Here is a 23,148-nt window from a genome sequence, read left to right on the forward strand (position 1 = left end):
TTTGGTGTTTCTATTTATTGACTCTTTAAAATTCATCATCCGAGGAAAGTTAATACATGACTGTTTGGTAGCAAGAGAAACATAATCTAAGACCGCAATGACCCACGCACCCCAAACAAAAACAGAACCAAACAAACCCCATCTGAAACCAGACCTTTGGAGCTGTAGCTGAAGAAGCAAGGGGGCTGGGGGTCAGACTGGCTCCTGCAGTCCAGGGGGCAGAGAAGAGGCTGCCCTCAAGTGGTTCCCAGTTAAAGAGGCCATGTCCAGCCCCTCAGCTCTGGGCATTCTTCCTGGAGGGGCTGCCCTGGCAGGAAGGGTGTGAAGAGAGGGACTCAGTGGTCAGAGTGAAGGGGCTCTTAGGCCCACACTCCTAAGGTGACCATACTGCCAGTGCATGAGACACAGGGGCTGGGGAGGCAACTTTATGGAGAGCAGGGGCCCTTTCCTCTTCCCTGCTCAGGCCAGGAGAGAGCCTTGCCCAAGTCCCCATCAGTGTTACCAAATTTGGAAATGACTAAAGGCACTGCCAAGAAGTTAGGAAATACCAAGGCCTGGGGAGGCCCCCAGATGGGAGTCACTGTCCCCAGCAGTCATCATCTTGTTCTGGACGACTGAGGGTACTTGGTCCTTGGCTCTGGATACCGGAGGGCAGCCCAATCAGGACAAGGCCGTGGAAAGTATATGTGAAGAGGCAATGTTTTAGTGCCCTGAACATGCAGTGTGTGTGTGTGTCTGTGTGTGCACACATGCGTGCAAGTATGTAATGGTGGGGGGATTGGTCCTTCCAGGAAGGCTTGCTTAGGGTCCTAGGTGGCCCCCAAAGCAGATACAGGGTTTTTTACCCTTCTGTTATTTCTTCAAATCACCCCCTGCCCAGGTCATTGCATAAATAAGTGCTTGGGAAGGTACACATCTAAAAAGGAACATAAATACTGTACATGGGAAAGGATTCTGCCCCAGCCCTCCCACTGTCCCCAGAAAACCCTCCAAATATTGCACATGGCCCTCCCTAGCCCCATGGGGTCCAGGCCCGGCTGTGTCTTTGGTAGAAGCTCCAGGGACAGAGGTCCTGGGCAGCCCACGTGCCCCCTACCCCACCCCAATCATGACTGGGAACACCGCAGCAGCCAGAGGGTTGGGAAAGGCCTTGGCCCACTGGCCAGCAGGTGTTCCATCAGTAATACTTCCTCAGGGATAGGAGGGAGCCCACACAGTCACAGGTGAGCCCCTGGTGGGACACTCCCAGTCAGAGTCTGCACGTGGGCTAGGAAGAGGCAAGCAGGTTGAGGGCAAGTGGGCGGGCAAGTCCTGGGCCACAGTGGACAGGGTCACACCCTCCATAGGAGGAGGTGGTTTGTGCTATCATCTCGGCCCACAGTCTCGCTGCTGCCACCACCCCCACTGCTGAGTCGGAAGTCCTCATAGCCGTCACCTCCACTGATAACCAGCATTTTAGGCCTGGCTGAGGCAGGTCCTCGGTGCCGAGGGGAGTCCCGGTGCTCCAGGGATGGAAGCTTCTCAGGGCCTTGGGAGTGGAGGGAGAGGATCCGTTAGCCTGGGGGCAACTGGTGGCTGTACTGTCCCCTAAAGGCCTGCACCCCAGAAGACAAGGAACAGAGACAGGTACATTTCCTGAGGGGATCCTACTTCCTGCTAGCCAAGAACTTCTTGTTTGAAAAGAAATGCCCACTTCTTGGCAGTCACACAATTTACCTCTATCTGTACTTTCTAGTCAAGAGCGGCATAGGTTCCCAGGGCCACACCACTTTCTCTCAGTTACTGCACATGCACTGTCCTCCTCATACCACTTCCTGCTTCCAACAGCCCTTTCTCGGCTAGGGAGCTTAGGTCTTCTCCGGACACAGACCACTCCTGCCCGGCTTCCCTGCTTCCCGATTCCCACTGCCACTTCCTCTTGGGAATATGGTTTCCTGCCCGGTCAAAGCAAGACTTGCCTAATTGTAGCCTCCTTGATGTACATCATTTCCTAATACATTTCACTTTCTAATTCTCATAGGCCACTTCTGTCTTATCTACCATTTGTGTTCTACTTACTGGTGCCATTTCTATTTCCTGCTCTGCACATCACTTCCTGACTCCACTTTCTGCCCCAGACATCATCTCTAGTCCTCTTTCATCTCCTGCCATATACATCCCTTGCGGTGCCATAGTCTAATTCTTGGGTTATAGTTCTTACGGTTCACTCCCTGTCTACCGTGACACTTCTAGATAGAGTTTTACATACAACCCCTATCCTAGGAGGTTTTATTTTGGGGTTTCTAGAGCCTATTTCCTGTCATATATGCCCTTTCCAGCTCTGTATTACACTCTTCTTCCCTCTTAAGCCTCTTCTGGCAGGACAGGGGAGTCTTAAGAGACTGAAGAGGATCCCAGGATCCCTGGATTGGTAGGATGCACAAACCTACCCGTGTCTGGGGGAGGTGGTGGGGTTGAGCAGAGCAGGTTGAAGCCGTCCGGCAGCTGGACTGCAGCCAAGAAGCGGACGTGGCCGGTGTGTCCCTGGCCTAGGCCAGCGGGGCTAAGGGGTGCTCGCGGGCAGCTGACGGTACTGGGCGAGGTGGGCATGGTGAGCACGACGCCGGCACTGGTGCCCACCCACAGCAGCTCTTCACACACCAACAGCGCTGTGATCCTCAGGCAGGCAGCCTTGTGCTGCCGGATGATGGCGTCCGAGCCTAGGGTGCAAGAGAGACCAGAGCTGAGGCCGAATTCTCGCCCTGGCTCAGCTTCCTCAATGATGGGGCAGAAAGGCTCCAAGGGAAGGGGTAGTGGTGGACTGAGGTCAGTACCTGCCAGCATCCTGTGCACGGGAGGTGTGACGTCTACCTCTGCCAGCTGCTCAAAGGTGTCTGGATGGTAGAGACACACGTGGGCACTACCCTTCAATGTCACCCACACACCCAGGCTGGAGTCCACCATACAAGCCACGCTGCGGCTGGAATCCTGCCCCACATAGAATGTGTGCTGGTTGGGGAGACAAGTAGAGTGCAGGTGGGTGACCGGCAGGCTTGCCTCCTCTGCCCCTTCCTGCCTTGTGCTTCACCAGTGCCCCCCTCATCCCTTACAGCTGCCACTAAACCTCTCCAGAAAGCCACCTGGACTGACAGCAAAGGCAGCCTTCCTCCTTGATCTAGATGACCAACCTATCAAAGCTTGGCTTCACTGAAGCCCCGACTCAATCCTCAGAAATTCAAATGGAGCTGCCTTTCCCCATGAAACTCCATGACTCCATGATCAGAGAATTTTAGAGCTTGAAAGGTTTTCAGATCAATCATTGGGCTCTCCCTGGACAGATGGAGGCTTTCTTATTGCCCCTATGGTCTCATCTCTCACTTTCATGAGTCAGGCTCACCTCAAATCACCAACTGTGTCCCCACTACCCACCCCCCCGCCCCACTCCCCACTGCTACCTCCAGCTGCAGTGTGTCAGGGCTCAGGACAAGGATTCGGTTCTGGCAGCCACACCACAGACGCCCACCCACAGACACCATCTTGGTGATGGGGCTCCCCTGAGAACCCAGGGTCACTGACTTGAAGTTCTGGGGGTCCCAGAAATGGCCTGGAGTGGGAGTGGGATAAAGAAAACAGAGTAAATTCAGTCCACTATTGCATTACCCCCACACCCTGAAATGAAATGAAATGAAATGAAATGAAATGAAATGAAATGAAATGGTGTCCTCATTTATACACAAGGACACCAAGGCCCAGAGAGGGCCTGAGAGTTCCCCAAAGCCACATCTTCAGACTCATGGCCCCAAGGCCCCACCTGTGCTCAGAAGACAGTGCCAACACCAGCAAGGGGCTCGTGGGGGGTGGGGGAGGGGAGGGTTCCCACCTGCTTCTCTTTGGTAGACCACAAGTTCTCCATTGGCCAGAGACACAAACACCTGGTTATTCAGATACCTAGGCAGGGAAAAGAAGGAGGAGTCAGGGGTTTCAGGAGGCCAGAGGAGGTCACCTTGGGCCAAAGCATCATAGACAGAATGGCTATGGTTCCCGAGAGACCACCCCTCCAGGCAGGGAAGCCTGAGGCTAGGAAGGGGTAGGATTGGCTCATAGTCAAAGAGTATATGAAAGGCACAGCTAGCCTAGGGCCAAGCCCCTGGCCTCCAGCCTCCACAGAAAGGAGGGGCCAGTCGAGTAGGGAGACCTGGGTGAACAGCAGGAAACCTGCATGTGTAGAAGGGTCTGGACTAGGAGGACTACCCAAGGGCCTTACAGGATGCAGGTCACAGAGGCCGCATGCTGAAGCTTCATGCTGTTCCTGCGATCACGGATGCTGTCGGAGGACTGGTACACGTGGACACTGTGGATCAGGGGTGTGCACCTGTGACAAATGCTTGCACACACCAGCCCCTGAAGTATCCCTCCACCTCTGTCTCCACCACCATCTCCTTCCTGCCAGGTGCCTGCCCAAAGCACTGAGATCCAAGAGCCTCCCTATGGATCTCAGACTCACTGGCAGCCCTGGCTGCCAGTACTCCTGAGGTCTGACCCAAAGCCCTCCTGCTTCTGCTTCAGGATACCATATGATTTCCAAAGCAGAGAGCTCAGGATACCATATGATTTCCAAAGCAGAGCTCAGTGTCCCCAGCCCCTCTCCTGACCTTACCAGCCATCCTCAGTGCCCAGCCACACAGAGCTCTGGTAGGCCTCAGGGTCAACGCTCAGCAGGTCCTCAAGGCTGCCCCGGGTAAAGGAGCCACGGCTGGAGCGGCGAAGGGCTCTCCCATCCATTGGGCTGGTACTGCAGGGACCGCCAGGTCCAAAGGAGCCAGACAGTGGCAGGAAGCCAGGCTCCTGCTCTTCCTCTGAACTGGTCGTCTCTGCCGTGGCCTCCTTGGAGCTTGGGGTCTCCTCATCTGAGGGAGACAAAGGTCTCTGCCTCCATTCCACCTCTGCCAGGCCCAAACCTGGTATCTTTCTAGATCTCCATCTCCCCTCAGTGCATCCCTTCTGGCCATGTCCCTCTTGAGGGCCTTCCATAGCTGTTCTCCTGTCCCGGCAGCCTCTGCATAGCTCAGGCCTTGTCATTCTGCTCACGGACAGTCTAGTGCTACAGGCTGCTAGTCCTAAGCTGTCCCACTCCAATCCACCAGCACATCGTGGACAGGGGGATCGGCCATTCTACTCCCTACTCCATCTTCCCTACTTGACCAAGCATTTCATGATGTGTAGGATCTGGCCTGACTGTCCTACTGCCCTTGGGTCTTTGGTATCACAGCCCCCGCCCACCTCACTGGCTCCCACTGCTCTGCATGCTGACCTCCTGAGACTTGAATCCATGCTTTTGCCTATGCTGGTCCCTCCTCACCCATCAGTACCTGCTGTGCTGCCCCCTCCTCTGCGCAGTCCACCCTGCCTGACAGCCCCAAACTGGGCACTCACTGCCAAAGCTAGAGGAGATAGTGGACCGGCTGGCTTGGCTCTGCAGGGTTCCCGAGGGGCTGGGCGAAGACTCATCATCAGAGTCGCTGTCAAAGGGCACCAATTCTGGGCGAGTGTCCCCTTCGGCGGGGCCTGGTGCCATCTCCAGCCCCGAACCTGCAATGGAGATGTGCAGGCAGGGCTGGGGCCCTGGCTCTGCCAGCGTCGCTGCTTCTTCGTCCGCAGCCTCAATGTCCAGTTCTGGACCGGGGGTCTCCAGTGCCGTCTCTGGGGGACTCCTCAGTGAGGCAGGCTGGTCCCTGTGAGATGTAGGATCGGGGATGAGAGCCTCCAGGAGCCAAGGCCCTGCCCCACTGGTCCACAAGCCCACTAGGCCCAACCCCATCCACACCTGCAGCCACGTAGGGGTAAAGGACAGGGACTCTGGCCTGCTGGCCCACGCACACCCCAGGCCTCACCTGTGGCTGCGGCGCTGCAGGCCGGGCACCGCCCCAATGCAGAGGATGCGGGCGGAGCAGACGGCGATGCAAGCCTCCACGTCGGGCTCAGCACGCAGGCTCAGCAGGCATACCTGGCCCACGTAGCCATCGCTGTTGCACACCCACACTTCGGGCATGGGCTCGGGACAGCTGCTCAGGGTCGGAGCTGCACACGAGAACTGCAGAAGACACCAATGGACAGGGGAAGGTGAATGAAGGAATTATTGCCAACTTTCCAGACTGACCAGCAGAACAGAGGGAGGTGGCCCTGCGTGGGTGTGCGTGAATTCCCAGTACACCCCTCTGAGTACACATGCACACACACACACACACACACACACAAACACATGTGATATTCTACACATCAAATGCACGTATGCCTGTGTGATAGAAGTATCATCCATTCATATACACATACATCCATGCACATATAAACCCCAAATATGCTCACATATCTATGTGGGTAACAAATGTGAAAAATAGTAACCTCTGTCCATAGGTAGGCAAACTCATACAAGCACATAAATTAGACAGCTTCATGCTAATCACATAGCCTTTGTCCCCATGCACACATATAGACATGCATGGCCATACCCATATGCGTGTGACACATATACAGTATTCACATGCATGTGCAGAGTTGTAGGCTCCAAGACACAGAGGGCAACCACAATGTTCAAGGCATGTACATAACGTTGTACACAAAACAAAAACACATGAACATGTGCTGGCTTTGAATACGTGCACCCACATGACCCAGGCACATACACGTACCTGCATGCCACTGCGGGTTTTCATGATGGGGATGGCCTTCAGGAACTCAGGGTCTAGACAGCTTTTGCTGGATGCTGTAGGGAGATGAACAAAAAGACACTGCTTAGCATCCACCTCACTTTTGCTCATTTCCCTTCCTCCCCTGCTCCTCGGGGTCTCTCAAGGGAGAATGAGGGGGCTGTAGGATATGTCCTGCTTGTCCCTGGCCTCAATTTTCCCATCTGTACAATGTGGGAGGTAGACCTAGAGGTCCCTAAGGATCTTCTAAGACATGGACCCTGATGAATAGCTTTCCCCGATCTAGGCCTGCTCAGAGTGTATGTATGTGGGGCGCAGAAAGAGGGGTCCTGGCATCCACTCCCACAGTAGCACCCCACCCTAAGCTCACCCTATCCATGGAATTCCCTCCCTGCCGAGGAGGCCCTGGAAAAGTCCCACATTTCTCTGTAGGAGTCTCAGTCCACCCTCCCACCAGCAGGCACTGAAGCACAGAACACAGCAGTCTTGGGACTTCTGGCTCCTGATCTCACAGACCGCTGCAAGGTACTGCCCACTGCCTGGGGGTGCTGGAAGGAGGACGCCAGCATGGGCCTGGCTTACCCAGCTTCCTCTTGGCTTCATCAAACGCCTGCTCAAAGCCGAGGCGGGCATCAGGGTGGGGGAACTCGAAGATGAAGGAGTCAGTGCCCTCAGGCCTCGTGGTACACAGCTCCAGCTTGGTAGGGGGGAAGGAAAGCGCGTAGCACAGCGCCTGCTTCTCTGACAGGTCCCGGTGCATGGCAGCTGAAAGGTCCCGCAGCGCTTCGTCCAGGCTCTGCCGGGAGGGGACCCAGGCCTCAGGCCCTGACATCTCCCCACAGCCTACTTCTGCCCTGGGAATGCCAGTGGGGACCTGCCTCTCCCCTCAGACAGAAAATGAGACTCTGTCTTCCCCCCTGGAGGAGGTAGCCTGGATTCTCCCCCAACAGACATGATGGGTCCTCTCTCCTCCCTCAGCTAGGGACGGAGGTGTATCTCCACCCTCAGGCCTAGAACACATCACTTCCCTCAGCTGGGGTGAGGCTGTATTTCCCCCTTCCAATAAGTGACAAAGATGACTGACCTCTTCCTCAGGCAAATGAAAAGGCTGCTCTCTCTCCCTCAGTAGGGTCTGGCAACCCCCGCTGCCCCATTCCCCCAGCCTCAGACAGAGGGCACAGACCTGGTGGGGGAAACCAAGGTTCTCAGAAAGCTTGCTCATCTGGCCCAGAGTGGTCAGGTCCTCGTCTAGGCGGCTGATAGCCTTCTGGATGTTCTCCCGATTGGTGGCTTGGGATGCCCCTGGTGGGAATAGAGGAGGGCCATGAGCAGATGCAGAGGCAGACAAGGTCAGGCGTGGACAGACACTCTTCTCCTCCCTCATAGTCTGCAGTTCAGCATGGGGAGTGGCCTGCCAAGCTGAGCGCTTGTAAGCCCCAAGACCCCAGGAACAAAGGCAGCTCTCAGGGAAACCGCAGCCCTAGGAACAGGGAAGTGGGCCTGATTCAGAGCCACTTGGCTGGCTGGTCCAGCACAAGGGTGCTGGTCCCTTGGAGAACTCCCTGGAAGAGCACAAAGAATAAACAGCAGGCGGCTCTGCAGCTTATGCAGGCTCCTGCTGACACGGGAAGCCACGGTGGTGTGGTGTAGCCTCCACAGGGGAGTCAGCCAGGCAGCCAGAGCCTCAGGCGCTCAAATCTGCTGACCAAGGGACTCAATTCCCCCACAAAGAAGGGAAAATGAGCTGATGCCCTGGATTTCTCTAGTCCTATCCCATACCTGACCAGGGCCAAGTAGCAGGCCCCACAGGCCAACTCAGCATCCCCACACCCTGCACTGCCTGGCTGGGGGTGTACACCCTGGACCAGTAACCCACAAATAGGCAGAGTAGACAGCAGTGCAGTGTTTTAGAAAAGCTGAGGCTTGGGTTTTCTCCTTCTCCTTTTTTTTTTTTTAAGTTTGTTTATTTGCAGGGGCGGGGGGGGGGGGGCGGGGACAAGGAGCAGAGAGAGAGAGGGAAAGAGAATCCCAACAGGCTCCACAATGGCAGCACGGAGCCTGACACGGGGCTGTCTCACAAACCACGAGATCATGAACTGAGCCGAAACTAAGGGTCGAATACTTAACCAACTGAGCAACCCAGGCACCCCTCTCCTACTCCTTCTGAAGGAAACTGTCTCCCCATAACCCTCATTGCCAGGACAGCCGTGTTTTCTTCCATATGACCATGCCTCTCTCTAGCCATACTTGATTGAATCAGAAGTAGACACCTAACCTAGTCATTTTATCAACTGGCCTGTGTTCCAGTGAGAAGAGACAAACGGGACCGATAATCGGCTTGTATCCCTACACAGGAGCCCACATGAGGCAGGCCTGGGTTCATCCCGGGGGCCACCTCAGGTGAGCCTAGGGGCAGAGCCTGGACCTGAACTGACTGCCAGCCCAGAGGTGCCCACGCCACCATTCCAGACCAACCATCCCCCTCAAGGGGACTTGTGGATCCTGGAGCAGACAGACAGATGGAGACACAGACACACATGTACACACAGCAGGAGGAGCAGCTCTTTGAAACCACCTCAGCTCCTGACAGCCTCTGCCCCAAACAACACAGATCTTTCCAACCAGCCTTGTACTTGGACTGACTTGAGTGAGGCCCTGCTCCCTGGGAGTGAAACTGCTGGACCAGAGCAGTGTGTCATCACCTAAGGGGATGCTTGTGCGGTCGTCAGTGGCTGGTGGAGGGCACGTCTGTGGCCTCTGCACTGCTCCAGCCTAGGTTAGGTCCCTGCCCAGTCAAAGGTGATCTGCACGGATGGGTCTGGTGTGGTTCTGTGGGGGACAAACCCATCCTACATGCAACCCGCCTTGTACTGGACGGGAAAGTGAGGCCCCAAAGCAGAAAAGCAGATGGATAGGCAGCCAGCCTGGCCACAGCTCAAACCCTCCAGGAGGGCTTCTTAGAGGAGGACCCCAACACCCAGAAGTCCTGGGCAGGCCTGGGCCAGCCCCACCTTTGATTATGTCCGCATCTTCCAGTGGCAGCTTCCACAGCAGCTTGTACTTGCTGGCCGTGTCAATGACGCTGGCTGCCGTGTACCTGTGGGGAGCCAATGGGGTGCTCTGGCCTGGGCAGCGGAGTGGGGCCCAGGGAGGGACAACTGCTCCCCCCATGCCAGAGCCCAGCCCCACCCCAGCCACTCACAGGCTCATGGAGCTACGCCGCAGGGAGCCTGACTTCCGCTTTAAGGTGGTGCAGACAATGAGGTCCGTGAACAGGAAGAGGGACCGGTCCTTCTTGCCACCAACTGCCTTCTGTGGGGCCCGAGGCAGGACTCAGGCCCAGAGGCCCACCCTCCTGCCCACAGTGCCCAAGGGGACAGCCAGGCCCACAGAGGGGTGAGGGCTCTGCCCCTGATTCCCAGAGGCAGAGGCAGAGTTGGGACTCGACCCGGGACTCCTGTTGTGGGGAAGAGCAGGCAGGCCCATGGGCGGCAGGTATGAGCAGGAGTACGAACAAAGTGGGGAGATGGGAACAGGTGGGTAGACAACGGGCCACTTCTTACCACTTCAATGACCATCTCCTGCCTTAGGAACCGCCGCAGAGGGGCTTGGAGCTGTGGGGCAGGAGAGACAACGCATCTTGAAGGCCAATTCTTAATTCCATCTCCTTCCTAGACCCTGGCGACCCCTTGGTCCCACTCCATGTGCCAGGCCATAGAAGCACATCCCATCCCTCCTCCTGATGCTGTGCTGTCAGGCCACAGGACACGTGGCCTGAGACCGGCATGGAAGAGGACATGGATTTGGACAAAGATGTGTGGGGGACGCTGGTAGACAGGGATGCAAACACACTGCAGACACTGCGGTGGATGTGGACGTGACCATGATGACCTCAAGTGACCACGGACGGGAACAAAGGCATGGGTGGAGTGGGATGGCACTCACATCCTCCATGCCCTCAATGTGAGCCTCAATCTCCTGCAGCACACGGGCATGTCGCTCTGCCTCCTCGGCACTCCGCACACCCTTGTTGATGCGTTCAGCCACCTGTTTGATGTTCCGCTGAGCATCCAGCAGGAGCGGGTGGTCTGGGTGGTCCTCAGGTGTGTGCTTCAGGAGGTCCTGGGGTAGGAATGAGGACCAGACCCCTGCTTAGCTGCCCCTGTCAGGCCCTGGGGCCCACACTGACTGCTGGACTCGGAGGGACTATAGGTGGATTCCAGAGAGGACTTATTTTCCTACCCAACCCCTGGGGACTCTGATGCCAGGCTCGACCAAGTGGGGGCCTCAGAGCCCCCTGCATCCTCCAGGCCTTGCCTCCCTGCCCACGGACCCTATGCTCACCTTCACCAGAAGCTCATAGCGTGGGATCCGCTGTACAGGCTTGATCATGAGGTCAGATAATGCCTGCTTCTCCTTGTTCTCACGCATGCTTTGCTGAAACCAGAAAGAAGGTGGATGGGTACCCAGGTGAGGAATGTCATGCAAAGAAGGGAATGTCCAGGGATGGGTCCCCAGCCAGCCCCTCCAGGCCAGCCCAAGAGCAAAGGCTGACCCACATACTAAGGCTGTGGTGCCCAGGCTGGGAGCTCTTGGGCAATCCCCCCACCAAAGCTAGTCCACGAGGAGGGTCATGTCCATCCCCCTGAGCTAGCCCACAGTACCTCCAGGAACTTGAGAAAGGCAGGCCTCGCCTCCTTGGCCACACGCACGGCATCCTTTGCATTGAGAAAGTTATCAATGTAGGCAGAATAGATGTTGACCAGGACGTCTTTGGAGAACTGTGGGTGAAGAGGCAGGTTGTGGACCTTCAAGGTATCTCTTATTCCACCTCACCCTGTCCTGGTTTCTAATGATTCACAAGCCAACATCCTTTCCCTCCAACCAGACATAATATGGTCTCTAAGGGCTTGGGCATTTGCTCCTACGTCGTGTGTACATGTTGTAGGTGCGACTGGTCAGGTGTGTACATATACCTGCACACACATGTGTGCATTACCTATGGTTTGCGTGTCATGGATGTACATATGCCTAGATGTGTCCTGCCAGGACACCACACCAGGTTCTCCCATTTCCAACTGGGCATTTCCATCCTTGGTCTCCAACCCCACCAAGTCCAGCCAGGCAGGTCTCCTTGCTCACTGTCCTCTGAGTGACACAGACTCATTCCACCTGCTTGGCCTTTGCTCATGTAATTCCCTTCACCAGAATGCCCTTCCTGCACCCAAATCTCACCCACCCTCAGCGTTAAGCTCCAACTGTGCCTCCCCAGGAAGCACTCCCTGCCCTGACTAGGGCTCTTCCTGGAACTATACCTGGCCTCTGGCCTCCCTTGATCTCCCAGGACAAGTCTCCTCTCTGCAAAGAGATAGGTACACCCATTCCATCCAGTAAAGCCCTGCTCAGGGCAGGCACACAGCTGGTGGCTAATACCCACTGGCCAGATGACAGCTGGGCTAAATGTGAAAGTTCTTGGTCAGAAGCCCTGGCTAGGAGTTGGGACATCCCAGTTCCTGTCTCAGCTGCACCATGGATGGACTAGGTGACCTGTGGTGGTATTTGTTTCTGGCCCCTCTGGGCCTACAAATCCCTGTGTCTCTGAGGTGCTGACTGTCCTCCTCCCCAACCCCGGGTGTACTACAGGGCACAGGCTGAAGCAACCTGGAGAGGAAGACAGCCCCCATCCCCTACCCCCTACCCCATCCTGGCACAGAGCATTCTCTGCTGACCCTTCCCTGGGGCCAGGGCTTCTGCTCCAGTCAGACCCTGGTCAGCATCACAGTCCAGACAGCAGAGGAACCTGGTGACACTGAGGGTAGTGATAGCCTAGAGATGTCAGCACTCAACTGGGGTCCCATCACTGCTGGGCCAAGGTTCCTGCCACATCAGTGTCAGGTCAGCAGGTACCTTCTAAGACCTTCTTAGGCACAGGCCCACCCAGATCATCACAAATACATGAAAAAACACCCACATCTTATAAAAATAGGTAATATATTTTTTTTGTTAGTACAATTCTTGGAAGGATTTTTACAATTTTGCTTTTGAAATTATTTTGCTCTGAATAACCATTTAGTTTGTGTTTGGCTACGATTTATCAGTCATCATCATGCATCCTTGGGAATTCTGGCAAAATAACAAAATGTAACTTAAGTTTTTTCAAATGTAAGTTCGTATAAATGAATTTAACAATTAAAGAAAATGGCATGTTATGGTTTTATAGACATTGAATTAAATGTTTATTAGTTTTACTTTTTCCTAAGTTTATTTATTTATTTTGAGAGAGAGAGAGAGCGAGAGAGCAAGCCGGGGGGGGGGGGGGCAGAGAGAGAATCCTACATTGGAATTCGAACTGAAGAACCGTGACATCATGACCTGAGCCGAAATTTAGGGCTGGACGCTTTACCAACTGAGCCACCCGGGTGCGCCCATCAGCTTTGCTTTTACAGTTCTTTTTGAATTTTGAAGCTAGTACTTTTTCTAAGGTCCCAATCACTATTGTAGGATCCTGAAAAGCTCCCAGGCAGAAGTCTGCTTGTGGTGAAAGGGAGCACAGGGTGGGGTAGAGTGTGGACGCTGGAGCCATATTTCCTGGAGTTGAACCCTCCACCACTTATTAACTGTGACTTTGATTGGTCACTTTTATCTATGCCACAGAGTCAACTTTGAACTCGAGGGAATAACTGCACCTTTCTCCTACACTTACGGATATACATAACATATTTAAACTTTTATTTTTAAGTAGGCTCTATGCCCAATGTGGGGCTCAAACTTATGACCCTGAGATTGAGAGTCCCATACTCTACCGACTGAACCAGCCAGGAGCCCCCTATAACATACTTAGAATAATGGCTAGCACCTAGGTGCCAAGTAGTTAGCTATTCCTATTAAAATGCCTGATGGAAAAAAGGGCTAGTTACAGTAAGGGTTGAGGTCAATATCAGCATCCACTGGAGGTCCGAATCAGTGTCAGCACCAATTCAGGTGCTGTAACCAGAGTTGGGTCCGGGATCAGAATCAGTATCTGGATGGGGTTGGGGTCCATGCCAGAGTCCAGCCAAGCTCTGGGGTTGGGCAGTGTCTAGATTCAGGTCAACCCAGAGGCTGCAGTCAGTGCCAGTGTCTGCTCAAGTTCTGGTGTTGGATTTGGGATCAGGGTCAGTGTCCAGATGAGGTGGGTGTGGGTGAGGGGTCCATGGCAGCAGCAGCCCCTTCCAGGAGGGGCCCAAGCTTGTGAGCACTGCCGCATGGGTAGTAGGGCCACTCACCGACTGGACAAGCAGGTCTCCCACCTTCTGCTGGGCATGCCAGGTCTGCACACAGTGCCGCACCTGCTCTAGGAACTGCTCATGGTGCTCCAGGAGCTCAGGGATCTGGTCGAAGATCTCGTCCACCAGCGACGGGTCACACAGCAAGGAGTTCTCTGGCTGCTTTAGTGGCTGCATGTAGCCCTGGGGGACCCACAGGGTCAGTACAAGTACCCTCAGAGGGATGATAGCCCAACCCACCAGTACAGGTGCAAAGGAAATCTCCTGGGTCTGTAACTCAGTGGCCATGCCTCCTGGATCTTCCTCATTAGACTCAGAGCTCTAGGAGGGAGACAGGAGGACCTATCCCCATGCCCCTCACTGTGCAGCCCAGGGCCTGACATAAGATGGGGGTAAGTAGGCTCAGGAAAGTTAGCTGGATGCATGAACAAACAGAGCTTGGAGTGAGGAAAGCAAGAAGACTGGGCTCCTGGGAGACCCCCCCACACCAACTCAGCAAATATTTTATTGAGCGCTCACTATGTGCCAGGCACCGTTCTAAGAACTGGGAGACAGCAGTGAACAAGGAAGACCAAATTCCCTGCCCTAACAGAGCTTACAATCTAGTCAGATCAAACACACAAATAAAAGAAATAAACAAAAATAAACCACATTTCATAAACTCTTTAAGGAATTTCTGCCAATTATTATATGCCATCTATTATAGGATGAACTTGGATTTCAGAGATGTTAAAAGGTGAAGAATGCATCTTAGAATCAATTACATGTAGAAAGTCAAAAACGAGAAGTGCTGCCGGGAAAATGAAGCAAGGAGGGGCATGGGAGGCCTTTAGTGCCACTACCTGAGCACGTTCTCACAGTTTTCAGATCTACCAGTCAGTCTGATTAAAACTATTTTTCACCTCAAATCAGTGGTATTTCCTGAGAATGCACAGCCCTGCTTAGCAGCAGGCGTGCTCATGGAGAGATCGCCCTCTACTGGCCCAAACTATCACTACAAACCAAAAAACTGAGGATGCTTGAAGAAGTAATGCAATGTTGCAGTAAAATTTATATTAAACATTAAAAAATTGGCTTGTTTTATAAAACAGCCCTGAAAAACTAAAGCTCAACAGAATCCTCTAGTCTGGCTGGGCATTCTTTTTTTTTTTTCTTTTTATTTTTTAACATTTATTTATTATTGAGAGACAGAGAGAGAGCATGAGCAGGGGAGGGGCAGAGAGAGAGGGAGACACAGAATCTGAAGCAGGCTCCAGGCTCCGAGCTGTCAGCACAGAGCCCGACGTGGGGCTCGAACCCACACACCACGAGATCATGACCTGAGCTGAAGTCGGCCACCTAACTGACTGAGCCACCCAGGTGCCCCCTGGTTGGGCATTCTTAAAAGGTCAGGAGGTGATGGTGAGGAGGCAGGCAGGCTTCCTCCCTCTTACAGCTCCTAGGCCAGTCTGAGCCAGGGCCTTCTCTGTGGCAGGGGCTGTTGCCCCACAAGGAGAGGAGCTAAGCCACTCATGTCCGGATCCTAGTGCCCCACACAGAAGCAGGCACACGGTGGGAGGAAAGAATAAACTGATACCGATGTTCCTAGGAGCCAACACCTGCACCCACTCATCACGTACTTGCTGAGTAACTACTGAGTGTCCGGACTTCTAAGCACCAGACAGCCCTGAGGGCAGACAAAAGTCCCTGTGCTTGTGGAGCTAACACTTCAGTGGAGGGAGGCAGAAAATAAGCACCATAAATAACAAAATTATTACACAGGATGTCAGAAGTCAGTAAGTATTGTGAGGGAAACAAGACAGGGGCAGGAGTGCTGGGAGAAGGGGGCTGGGTCAGGGAAAGTGGGGTTAGCTGGGAATTTGGGGGTTAAAGAAAGACTCAAAGGGTGAGGGTGACACTGAAGAAAGATTTAATCTTAAGACTTGGGTTCAAATCCCATCTCCTTCTGGCTATTACCCTTGGTGTTTAACTCCTTCATTTTAAACTCCTGGCCTATACCCGAAACTAATGTCACACAGTGTGTCAACTATACTTCAATTACAAAAGAGAAAAGAAAAGAAAAAAAAAAAGAGGCTCCTGACCTGCAGGAACAATACCAATCAATTTGGGGGGCAGTGGTCACTGCGAGAGAACACTAGGGCTGTGGAGTCCAATCTCAGTTTGAATTGAATACCACCTATGCTCAGGCAGTGCAGACTAGCTGGTGAGAGGAAGCGCCCTACAGTCAGGGTGTCAGGGATTCAACCCAGGCTATGGCACTTCCTGGCTCTCTGACCTTGAACAATTACTATACTTCTCTGTGTCTCAAGTTCATCCTCTGTAAAATGAGGGTTATAATGAGATTTATATGATTTAAGTTATGTAAAGTGCACATATTAAGCACTCAATACATGTCAGCTCTTAATATCACTACTTGTTGGTGTCCCACAGAAATCCTTAGGCTCAAAGCTAATCCCCAACGTGCTGGTATTTGGAGGTGGGGTCTTTGGGAGGTGAGTAGGTCATGTGGGTGGAGCCCTCATGAATGGTATTTGTGCCCTTATAAAAGAGGCCCCAGAGAGCTCCTTTGGCCCTTTCACCATGGAGGACACAGTGAAAAGATGGCCATCTATGACTATGAACCAAGAAGCAGGTCCTCACCAGACACCAAATCTGCAAGCACCTTGATCTTGGACTTCCTAGCCTCCAAAACTTTGAAAACTGAATCTGTATTTGTTTAAGCCACTCAGTCTACGGAATTCTTGTTCTAGCAGCCCAAATGGACTAGAATACCACTTAAGAGACGGATGACCCTGGGCAGGTTTCTTAACCTCTCTGAGCCTTCATTTCCTCCTGTGAAGAGGGAGTTATGATATCTACCTCACAACGTTAATGCAAGGATTAAATGTGATTTTATACACACACACTCACACGTACACACACAGATTTGCCAGGCAGTATGCTAAATTATACACGCATCTTTCTTGTAATCTGCACTCAAGGTAGGTACTATTATTATTCCCATTCTGCAGACAAGGAAGCTGAAGCAGAGACTGGTTATGTAACCTGCTCCAGGTCACATGGCCGGGTAAGAGGTAGTGCCAGGTCTGAACACTGGTGGCCTGGCTTGGACCTCAGTCCTTCCTTCCGACACACCAAGGCTGCCTTGAGTGACAGTCCTTGGGTTCAGCTGACACTCTCCTGACCATCTCCATCCCTGGCCATGAACACTCTCAATTTGGCCTCCTCAGAACTACCCTCCCTTGGCTCTTCCACCCGCAGGTTCCGCAAGCCTCCGTGCACGGCCAGGAGATTTGAAGGCAGAGAGGCATACCCAAGCCCTGTCGGCTTCCTGTCTGTGAACAAGGCATGAGCAGCCTCATTACCTTTTAATCTTTGCACGGGACGTGGGTATGATTAGTCACGTTTTGTACACAAAAACACCAAGGCTCAGAGAAGCGAGTGATTAGGCTAGCATCACCCAGCAGGGAAGCAAGTGACTCAAACTCTGGACTGCTTGACCCCAATGCCTTTAGCTCCTACCTAAAGGACAACAAAGGACCCCACCCCCTGCCAGACTCCTGCGTGACTATGGCTGCCTGGCAGCCAGGGGCAACCTCTTCTTAAAGATAGCATTCTGGTTGTGTCCCTTCTGTGACTTCCATGTGCTTACAGTAAAGCCCAGCTCTTCTGCAGCAGCCACAGTGACCACCTGTCCACCGCTAACCGCTCTGGATTTCTTCCAGCCCCCTGACCTTTGTTCCTGCTGTACCCTCTGCCAGAAAGATTCCCTCTGGGCTCTCCCCCTACTTAGCTCTTAACTACCTTCAGGTCTCAGCTAAATACCCCAACCTCAGAGAAGCCCTCCCTGGCCTCTGACACCAGGGCAGGCCCCCATTCTGTGTTCTCATCTTTCTGTGCACTTTTTTTTTTAACATATAAAAGCAATGTATTTTTTGTGTGGCGAAACGTACATCATAAAATTTGCCATTTTAATCATTTTTAAATATACGCTTGGTATACTCACATTAAATACATTCATGTGGTTGTGGAAGCATCATCACCATCCATCTCCAGAACTTTCTACTCTTCCCCAACCACAACGATATACCCATTAAACATGAACTCCCCACTTCCTCTCTCCCAGCTCCTGGCAACCACTGTTCTATGTTTCTCTCTCTATGAATTTGACTACTCTAGGTCCCTCATGTAAGTGGAATCATACAGTTTTTGCCCTTTAGTGACTGGTTTATTTCATTTAGCATAATGTCCCAAAGGTTCATCCAGATTGTGGTGTGTGTCAAAATTTCTTTCTGGATGAACAATATTCAGTTTTTCCAGACACACTTTCCATGCGTTTTTGCACCCTCATTTGTCCTCACGTATGGTTTGTCAGTCCATGAGACAGGACCTGATCACTCATGCTCACTGCCGAACCCTCACAGAGAACACTACCTGCACCCGGAAGGTGCTTGTTGCAGATTTGTGGAGTAAATGAATGAACACTCTGGATGTTTCCAGGGCTCTACCTTCGACCCTTTGCTCTCACTCTACTTAGGTGGCTTGAGTAAATTTGTCCTCAACAATGCCTACCATACTTCAGCTCAGATCCAGGTTCTCTGTCCTGGGCCTCAGACCCTCATATGCATCCTGGCTCCAGGGCCTTCCCACATCTGAACCTGAACTTGCCATCTTGCCCCACCTTTCACAGGTGGAGTTCCTATAGTGTTTCAGTCACCCAGACCGGGAGCCCAGGTCTCATCCTGGGCTTCCCCACCTTGCCCCTCACAACCAACCACTTACCATGCCTGGCCTGACCACTCCACTTCCTGAATGTCTGTCCCCAACTCTCCCTCTCTGTTGCCTCTGCCTGGGTCCTGGCCTCTCCTCCCCCACCCACCTTCAGTGGCCTTGGCCTCCTCTTCCACTGCCCACCTTCCTAGGAGTCAGAAAGATGTTGTAAAGTATGAGTCAGGCTATATGCCGCCCCTGCTCAAAGCCCTTCACTGATTCTCCAGGGCCCCTGGTAGAGCCCAAACCTTCTTCCTGGTATGCAAGGTCCTTACCATGTGGCCCCTGCTGGCTCCCCCGGCATCACCATAGGACCAACCCTCTGTGCTCTGTGCCAGCCACATGGACCTCCAAAAGTGCAGGCCTCTCCTACTCAACTCTGCACAAGCTGTTCCTGCTGCTGAGAAGACAGGTCAGGAAGAAGCTAGCACCTCCTCCAGGGAAAATTCCCTGACCCCATGCCTCACAGGTGCCCTCTCAATGCTTTCACAGTGACCATATACTCAGCTATGTCCCCGACAGGACTATGAGCTCCTGTGGCAGTGGCTTGTCTCTCTTATTCGCCCCTGTGCTGCCTACACCTGGAACAGGACCTGGCACACAGCAGGTGCTCAACATTTTATTCCATTCAACAAATATTTTCCCAATCAATGAACAAAATGGAAGGAGGTACACTGGGGGTGGGTCACAGATCTAAGCTCAGGCACCAGGGCTGCCAGAGGTAGGTGGCAGAACAGTAAAAGGAGGGAGCACCTGCCCTGGGGTGGCCTGGTCTAGTCTCATTAAGACCCCTCTAAGATCTCTCCTGCCCTGGAAGGGGGGCTTCCTCCTCTGAGGCAGTCACATGAGAGGGGTTCTCCATGGAAGGGTGATGTGTCCCAGGGTCATTCCTCTCTTCTCTAGCCTCCATCCCCTGTCCACAAAGTGGGTTTGTTTCCATATGTTTGACAGCCTCCTAGACTCAGAATGGCCACTCTCAGGGGCCTGGACCAGCCTCAAGCCTCACCTGCATCAGGGTTCGCAGCGACTCCACGTATGACTGCTCTGTGTCCAGCAGGGTCATGGTCACGTGCTTCCGCATGTCCTTGGGGGACAGAAAACAGAGGGTGAGCAGTGCCTTGTTCCCCTCAGACCCCGCCACCTGCAGTCACGTAGACCCAGAGAACCTATCCACATCCTCTCCCTGGCCTTCAAGGCCTGCCTTCCCACCATCCAGGACTGTTGGCTGTTACCCCAAAGCACCGTAGACCTCCACTCAGTCAGGTCTTTGCTCAGACGCTCCCTGTGCAGGGAGGGCCCTCTAACCTGCATCTCAAACTCCTTCCTTTCCAGAGTATGCCCCTCAATCCTTCACCACCACCCCCATGACTGTTGGCAGACCTGGTTATCTACTGTTTACTTCATGGTTTTCTACTGGGCTCCTGGAAGGGACCCAAAACAATCAATAACTCTCACATTTGCAAAGGAAGATGCCTCCAGCCTACCCCCCACTCCAGCTGCCAACTCTGAAAACCCCACCTTCAGGATCCGTGCTGTGGGGTCAGACCCTACTAGGTTGGGCTTCAAACCATCCCTGAGCATGGAAACTGTGACCTCCTGCCACAGATGAAGAAAAGATGGCTCAGAAAGGTGAAGTCGGTGCCAAAGGTCACACAGCCAGGTGGGGGTAGGGTTCACCCACTCTCAGACAAGGCTAGATCCCAGGTCTCTTCGTAAAAAAAAGGTTAACTGAGCTCTACTCCACACCAAGCACTGCTCTAAGCATTATACATTATTTCATCCTTCTGACCACCCTGTGAGGTAGATAGATGTTATTCTTCTTCCCATTTTAAGGATGGGGAAAAGGAGCCCCAGAAACTAATGCCTCCATCCAAGAATCTGATGATCTACAGTAGAGTCCCTAAGGGGTTGCCCAGAATCTGCACCCACACCTCCAGGTGTGCATCCCTGACAGGGCAGTCCCTATTCAATGGGAAGGCTTTGCTAGAAGCCAGACACAGGATGCTTTCTCTGTGTTCAATTCCCTGAGACCCAGCTTACCAGTGGCCCCTTGCCACCAGTTCCTATACCTCTGGCCCACTCCTCCAGGAAGCCTTCCCAGATGGTACCAGCTCCAACAGCTTCCCTTCCTGGTGAGGGATTCCACTCCAGGTCACCTCTGAGTCCCTGGAGTGGTTCTGAGCAAGGCCTCCTCTGGGCCCCAGATCTCTGGGGCTTATTCTTCCCTCCCCACGTTTCCCCCAAGCCTTAGCTCAACTTAGCCAGGACATCTGTCTGGACCCTGTCTCAGTCTCCAGCCATCAAGGCTTGCTGGGTTTGAGTGTATATTCTTTGCATGTGGCAATGGAAGGTTAGGTGTCCATGTCTGTGGTATCCCTCCACTCCCCATCCCTGGAGCCTCTCGTGGTAGGGACTCAACCAGTGGAGCTGCCCTGGTCACTGCTCTGCACAGGGTCTATGTTTGCTGAGTAGACCCAAGCCCAAGGCCTGTTCGGCTTGCCTGATCCAGCCCGTGCTCACCCCTCTGCTCATGGTATGCCTCTCCTCCCTCTGACTCTCTCCCTTTGACCCAGGGACTTGGGGTCAGGTCTTTCCCCAAACCTGTCAACAATAAGACACTCAGAAAAGTAGACCCCAGTGCTAGGAACTTAGGGTTGGGAGGTGTGAATGACTCTCCATTGAGGGAGGGGAGGAGACTGGCTCTGCTCCATTCCCACCAGCTGCAGACTCTGTTTGGTGAGAAGACACTGGGCCCTGCCGTAGAGCCTCCAGCGCTCAGATCATCTAGCCTCAGTGATTTGAAGGCGTTTAGAACACCTGGGCAGCTTCCAGTGGGAGGGAAGACCAGCTGGGCTCACCTTAGGATGGAGAGTTTGGGAGAGCATCAAGGACCAGAAGGGCCCTCCAAGAAAAAGCCCAGATGCCCAATCTTCCCATTGTCCCTCAGGGCCATCTCAGCATTTCACAGATATGACCTCATTTCCACCTCACACTCACAGCTCTGCATCATAGGTGTCATCATCTCTACTTTGCAAGTGAGGAAGTCAAGTCAGAGAGGTGACTGGACTTGCCCAAAGTCACACAGCCACTGACCGACAGAGTGAGGACCCAAGTCTCTTTAGCCATCTCAAGCTCAGTCTGAGGGCCCAAGCACCCAGAGTTCTCACCCAGACTGACTGGCTAGCCATGGGCCACAAGGTCCCAGCCATACCTTACTAGCTGTGTGACCTTGGGCCATCTAACTGCCTTGGGTTTTCACATTCTCCTCTATGAAATGGAAGGAATAAAGCCTCCTTCCCAGTACTGTGAAAGCAAAGAGCTGGGAAGCAGGGTAGCTCTCTCCACATACACTGGGTCTTCAATTCCCGGCTGGACAGGGAGTTCCCTTAGAGTAGAACCAGACCAGGCTCGGCCCTGGGCCGCACAGTCACCCTCCCCGCTCAGGTTCCCTGGACCTGGCCCTGCTATGCCCAGTGGTGAGGGTCATGGGCAGCGAGGCCTCCTGAGGGAGGCAGGGTTGGTGCTGGGCCTGATGGGCCCAGAGGGCTGGGGTAACTCACACAGGGAGGCTGACGCTGCAACACCCGCCCTTCCCAGCCTCCTCCCTGCTTGAAAGCACAGTGGCTTGTCACTCAGCTGTCAGGTAGAGGCATAGAAAATAAGGCCAGCTCTCTGTCACTGCATGGAGTGCCCTTCTGCACGTGCCCAGACACGGGTGTGAGTGTATGTGGGGGTGGGGGAGCCAGGGGAAGCAAGAGACAGGCAATGCAGCTGTCAACCAGATCAGCGGGCCCACCTGTTCTGGGCGGGACAGCCCTGTAGGCCTAGCCTCCCCCAGAGCCCGTCACCCCTCAACAGCTCCATCCCTAGACCTTCACTATATGGAGCACTGAAGTGGGAGGGAGGATGGGGGGGTGGGGTAAAGGGATACAGCAGGAAGACGGGGAGGGGGGGGGGGCCTCTCCTACCAGTAAGATTGGGACATGCTGACCCAAAGCTTAAAACCCTATATACACAGCATGAAGACAGAGACACATGTACACAGAAGAAGCTGTAAAGGCCAGACACTCCGCAAAGAGATGAAAAAGAAATGCAGCCAAGCCACCTAGCCGAGAACCAGGGCCTTCAGCCCAGAGATGTGAGGTGGTGGGGAGAAACACACACACCACAGCACAGGGAGCGGGGGGGGGGGGGGGGGGGGGGTTGGAACAGAACCATAGCCCCCACTGGAGCTCAGAAGAGCAGGATAATCAGAATCCAGGCCCAGAGAAACACACAAAGGCATGGAAAAAGCCCCTGGAAGCCTCTCCCTCCCCGTCCCCTGGAGGAGAAGAGCACTGAGCCAGGAATGGGGACACCACAGCATGACACCTCCAAGGCCCAGCAGGTCCAGTGGCAGAGAGAGAATGGCAAGGGTGGGGGGGGGGGGC

The 23,148-nt window shown here is 53.7% G+C and overlaps 1 protein-coding gene across 2 annotated transcripts in view; it reads right to left on the minus strand.

Moving 5' to 3' along the window:
- Nucleotides 1-23,148, minus strand: part of ARHGEF17 (Rho guanine nucleotide exchange factor 17) — a 58,870-nt gene continuing 35,722 nt past the window's right edge. The window contains exons 2-21 of one of the 2 annotated variants that reach the window (XM_058687842.1): nucleotides 19,725-19,802; nucleotides 13,949-14,131; nucleotides 11,348-11,464; nucleotides 11,028-11,120; nucleotides 10,629-10,805; nucleotides 10,247-10,297; nucleotides 9,886-9,995; nucleotides 9,695-9,780; nucleotides 7,867-7,985; nucleotides 7,266-7,479; nucleotides 6,666-6,739; nucleotides 5,871-6,070; nucleotides 5,569-5,711; nucleotides 4,637-4,886; nucleotides 4,244-4,330; nucleotides 3,860-3,927; nucleotides 3,435-3,583; nucleotides 2,814-2,988; nucleotides 2,430-2,699; nucleotides 1-1,528 (exon numbers count right to left, since the gene is read on the minus strand). In XM_058687842.1, coding sequence (XP_058543825.1) covers nucleotides 1,332-1,528; nucleotides 2,430-2,699; nucleotides 2,814-2,988; nucleotides 3,435-3,583; nucleotides 3,860-3,927; nucleotides 4,244-4,330; nucleotides 4,637-4,886; nucleotides 5,569-5,711; nucleotides 5,871-6,070; nucleotides 6,666-6,739; nucleotides 7,266-7,479; nucleotides 7,867-7,985; nucleotides 9,695-9,780; nucleotides 9,886-9,995; nucleotides 10,247-10,297; nucleotides 10,629-10,805; nucleotides 11,028-11,120; nucleotides 11,348-11,464; nucleotides 13,949-14,131; nucleotides 19,725-19,802 — 2,841 coding nt within the window. In that variant the 3' untranslated portion in view covers nucleotides 1-1,331. Of the gene's footprint in view, nucleotides 1,529-2,429; nucleotides 2,700-2,813; nucleotides 2,989-3,434; nucleotides 3,584-3,859; nucleotides 3,928-4,243; nucleotides 4,331-4,636; nucleotides 4,887-5,412; nucleotides 5,712-5,870; nucleotides 6,071-6,665; nucleotides 6,740-7,265; nucleotides 7,480-7,866; nucleotides 7,986-9,694; nucleotides 9,781-9,885; nucleotides 9,996-10,246; nucleotides 10,298-10,628; nucleotides 10,806-11,027; nucleotides 11,121-11,347; nucleotides 11,465-13,948; nucleotides 14,132-19,724; nucleotides 19,803-23,148 lie in introns of both variants that reach the window. The other variant, XM_058687841.1, reaches the window with a different exon arrangement.

Source organism: Neofelis nebulosa, chromosome 10 (assembly GCF_028018385.1).
Source record: "Neofelis nebulosa isolate mNeoNeb1 chromosome 10, mNeoNeb1.pri, whole genome shotgun sequence".
NCBI classification, from domain to species: domain Eukaryota; kingdom Metazoa; phylum Chordata; class Mammalia; order Carnivora; family Felidae; genus Neofelis; species Neofelis nebulosa.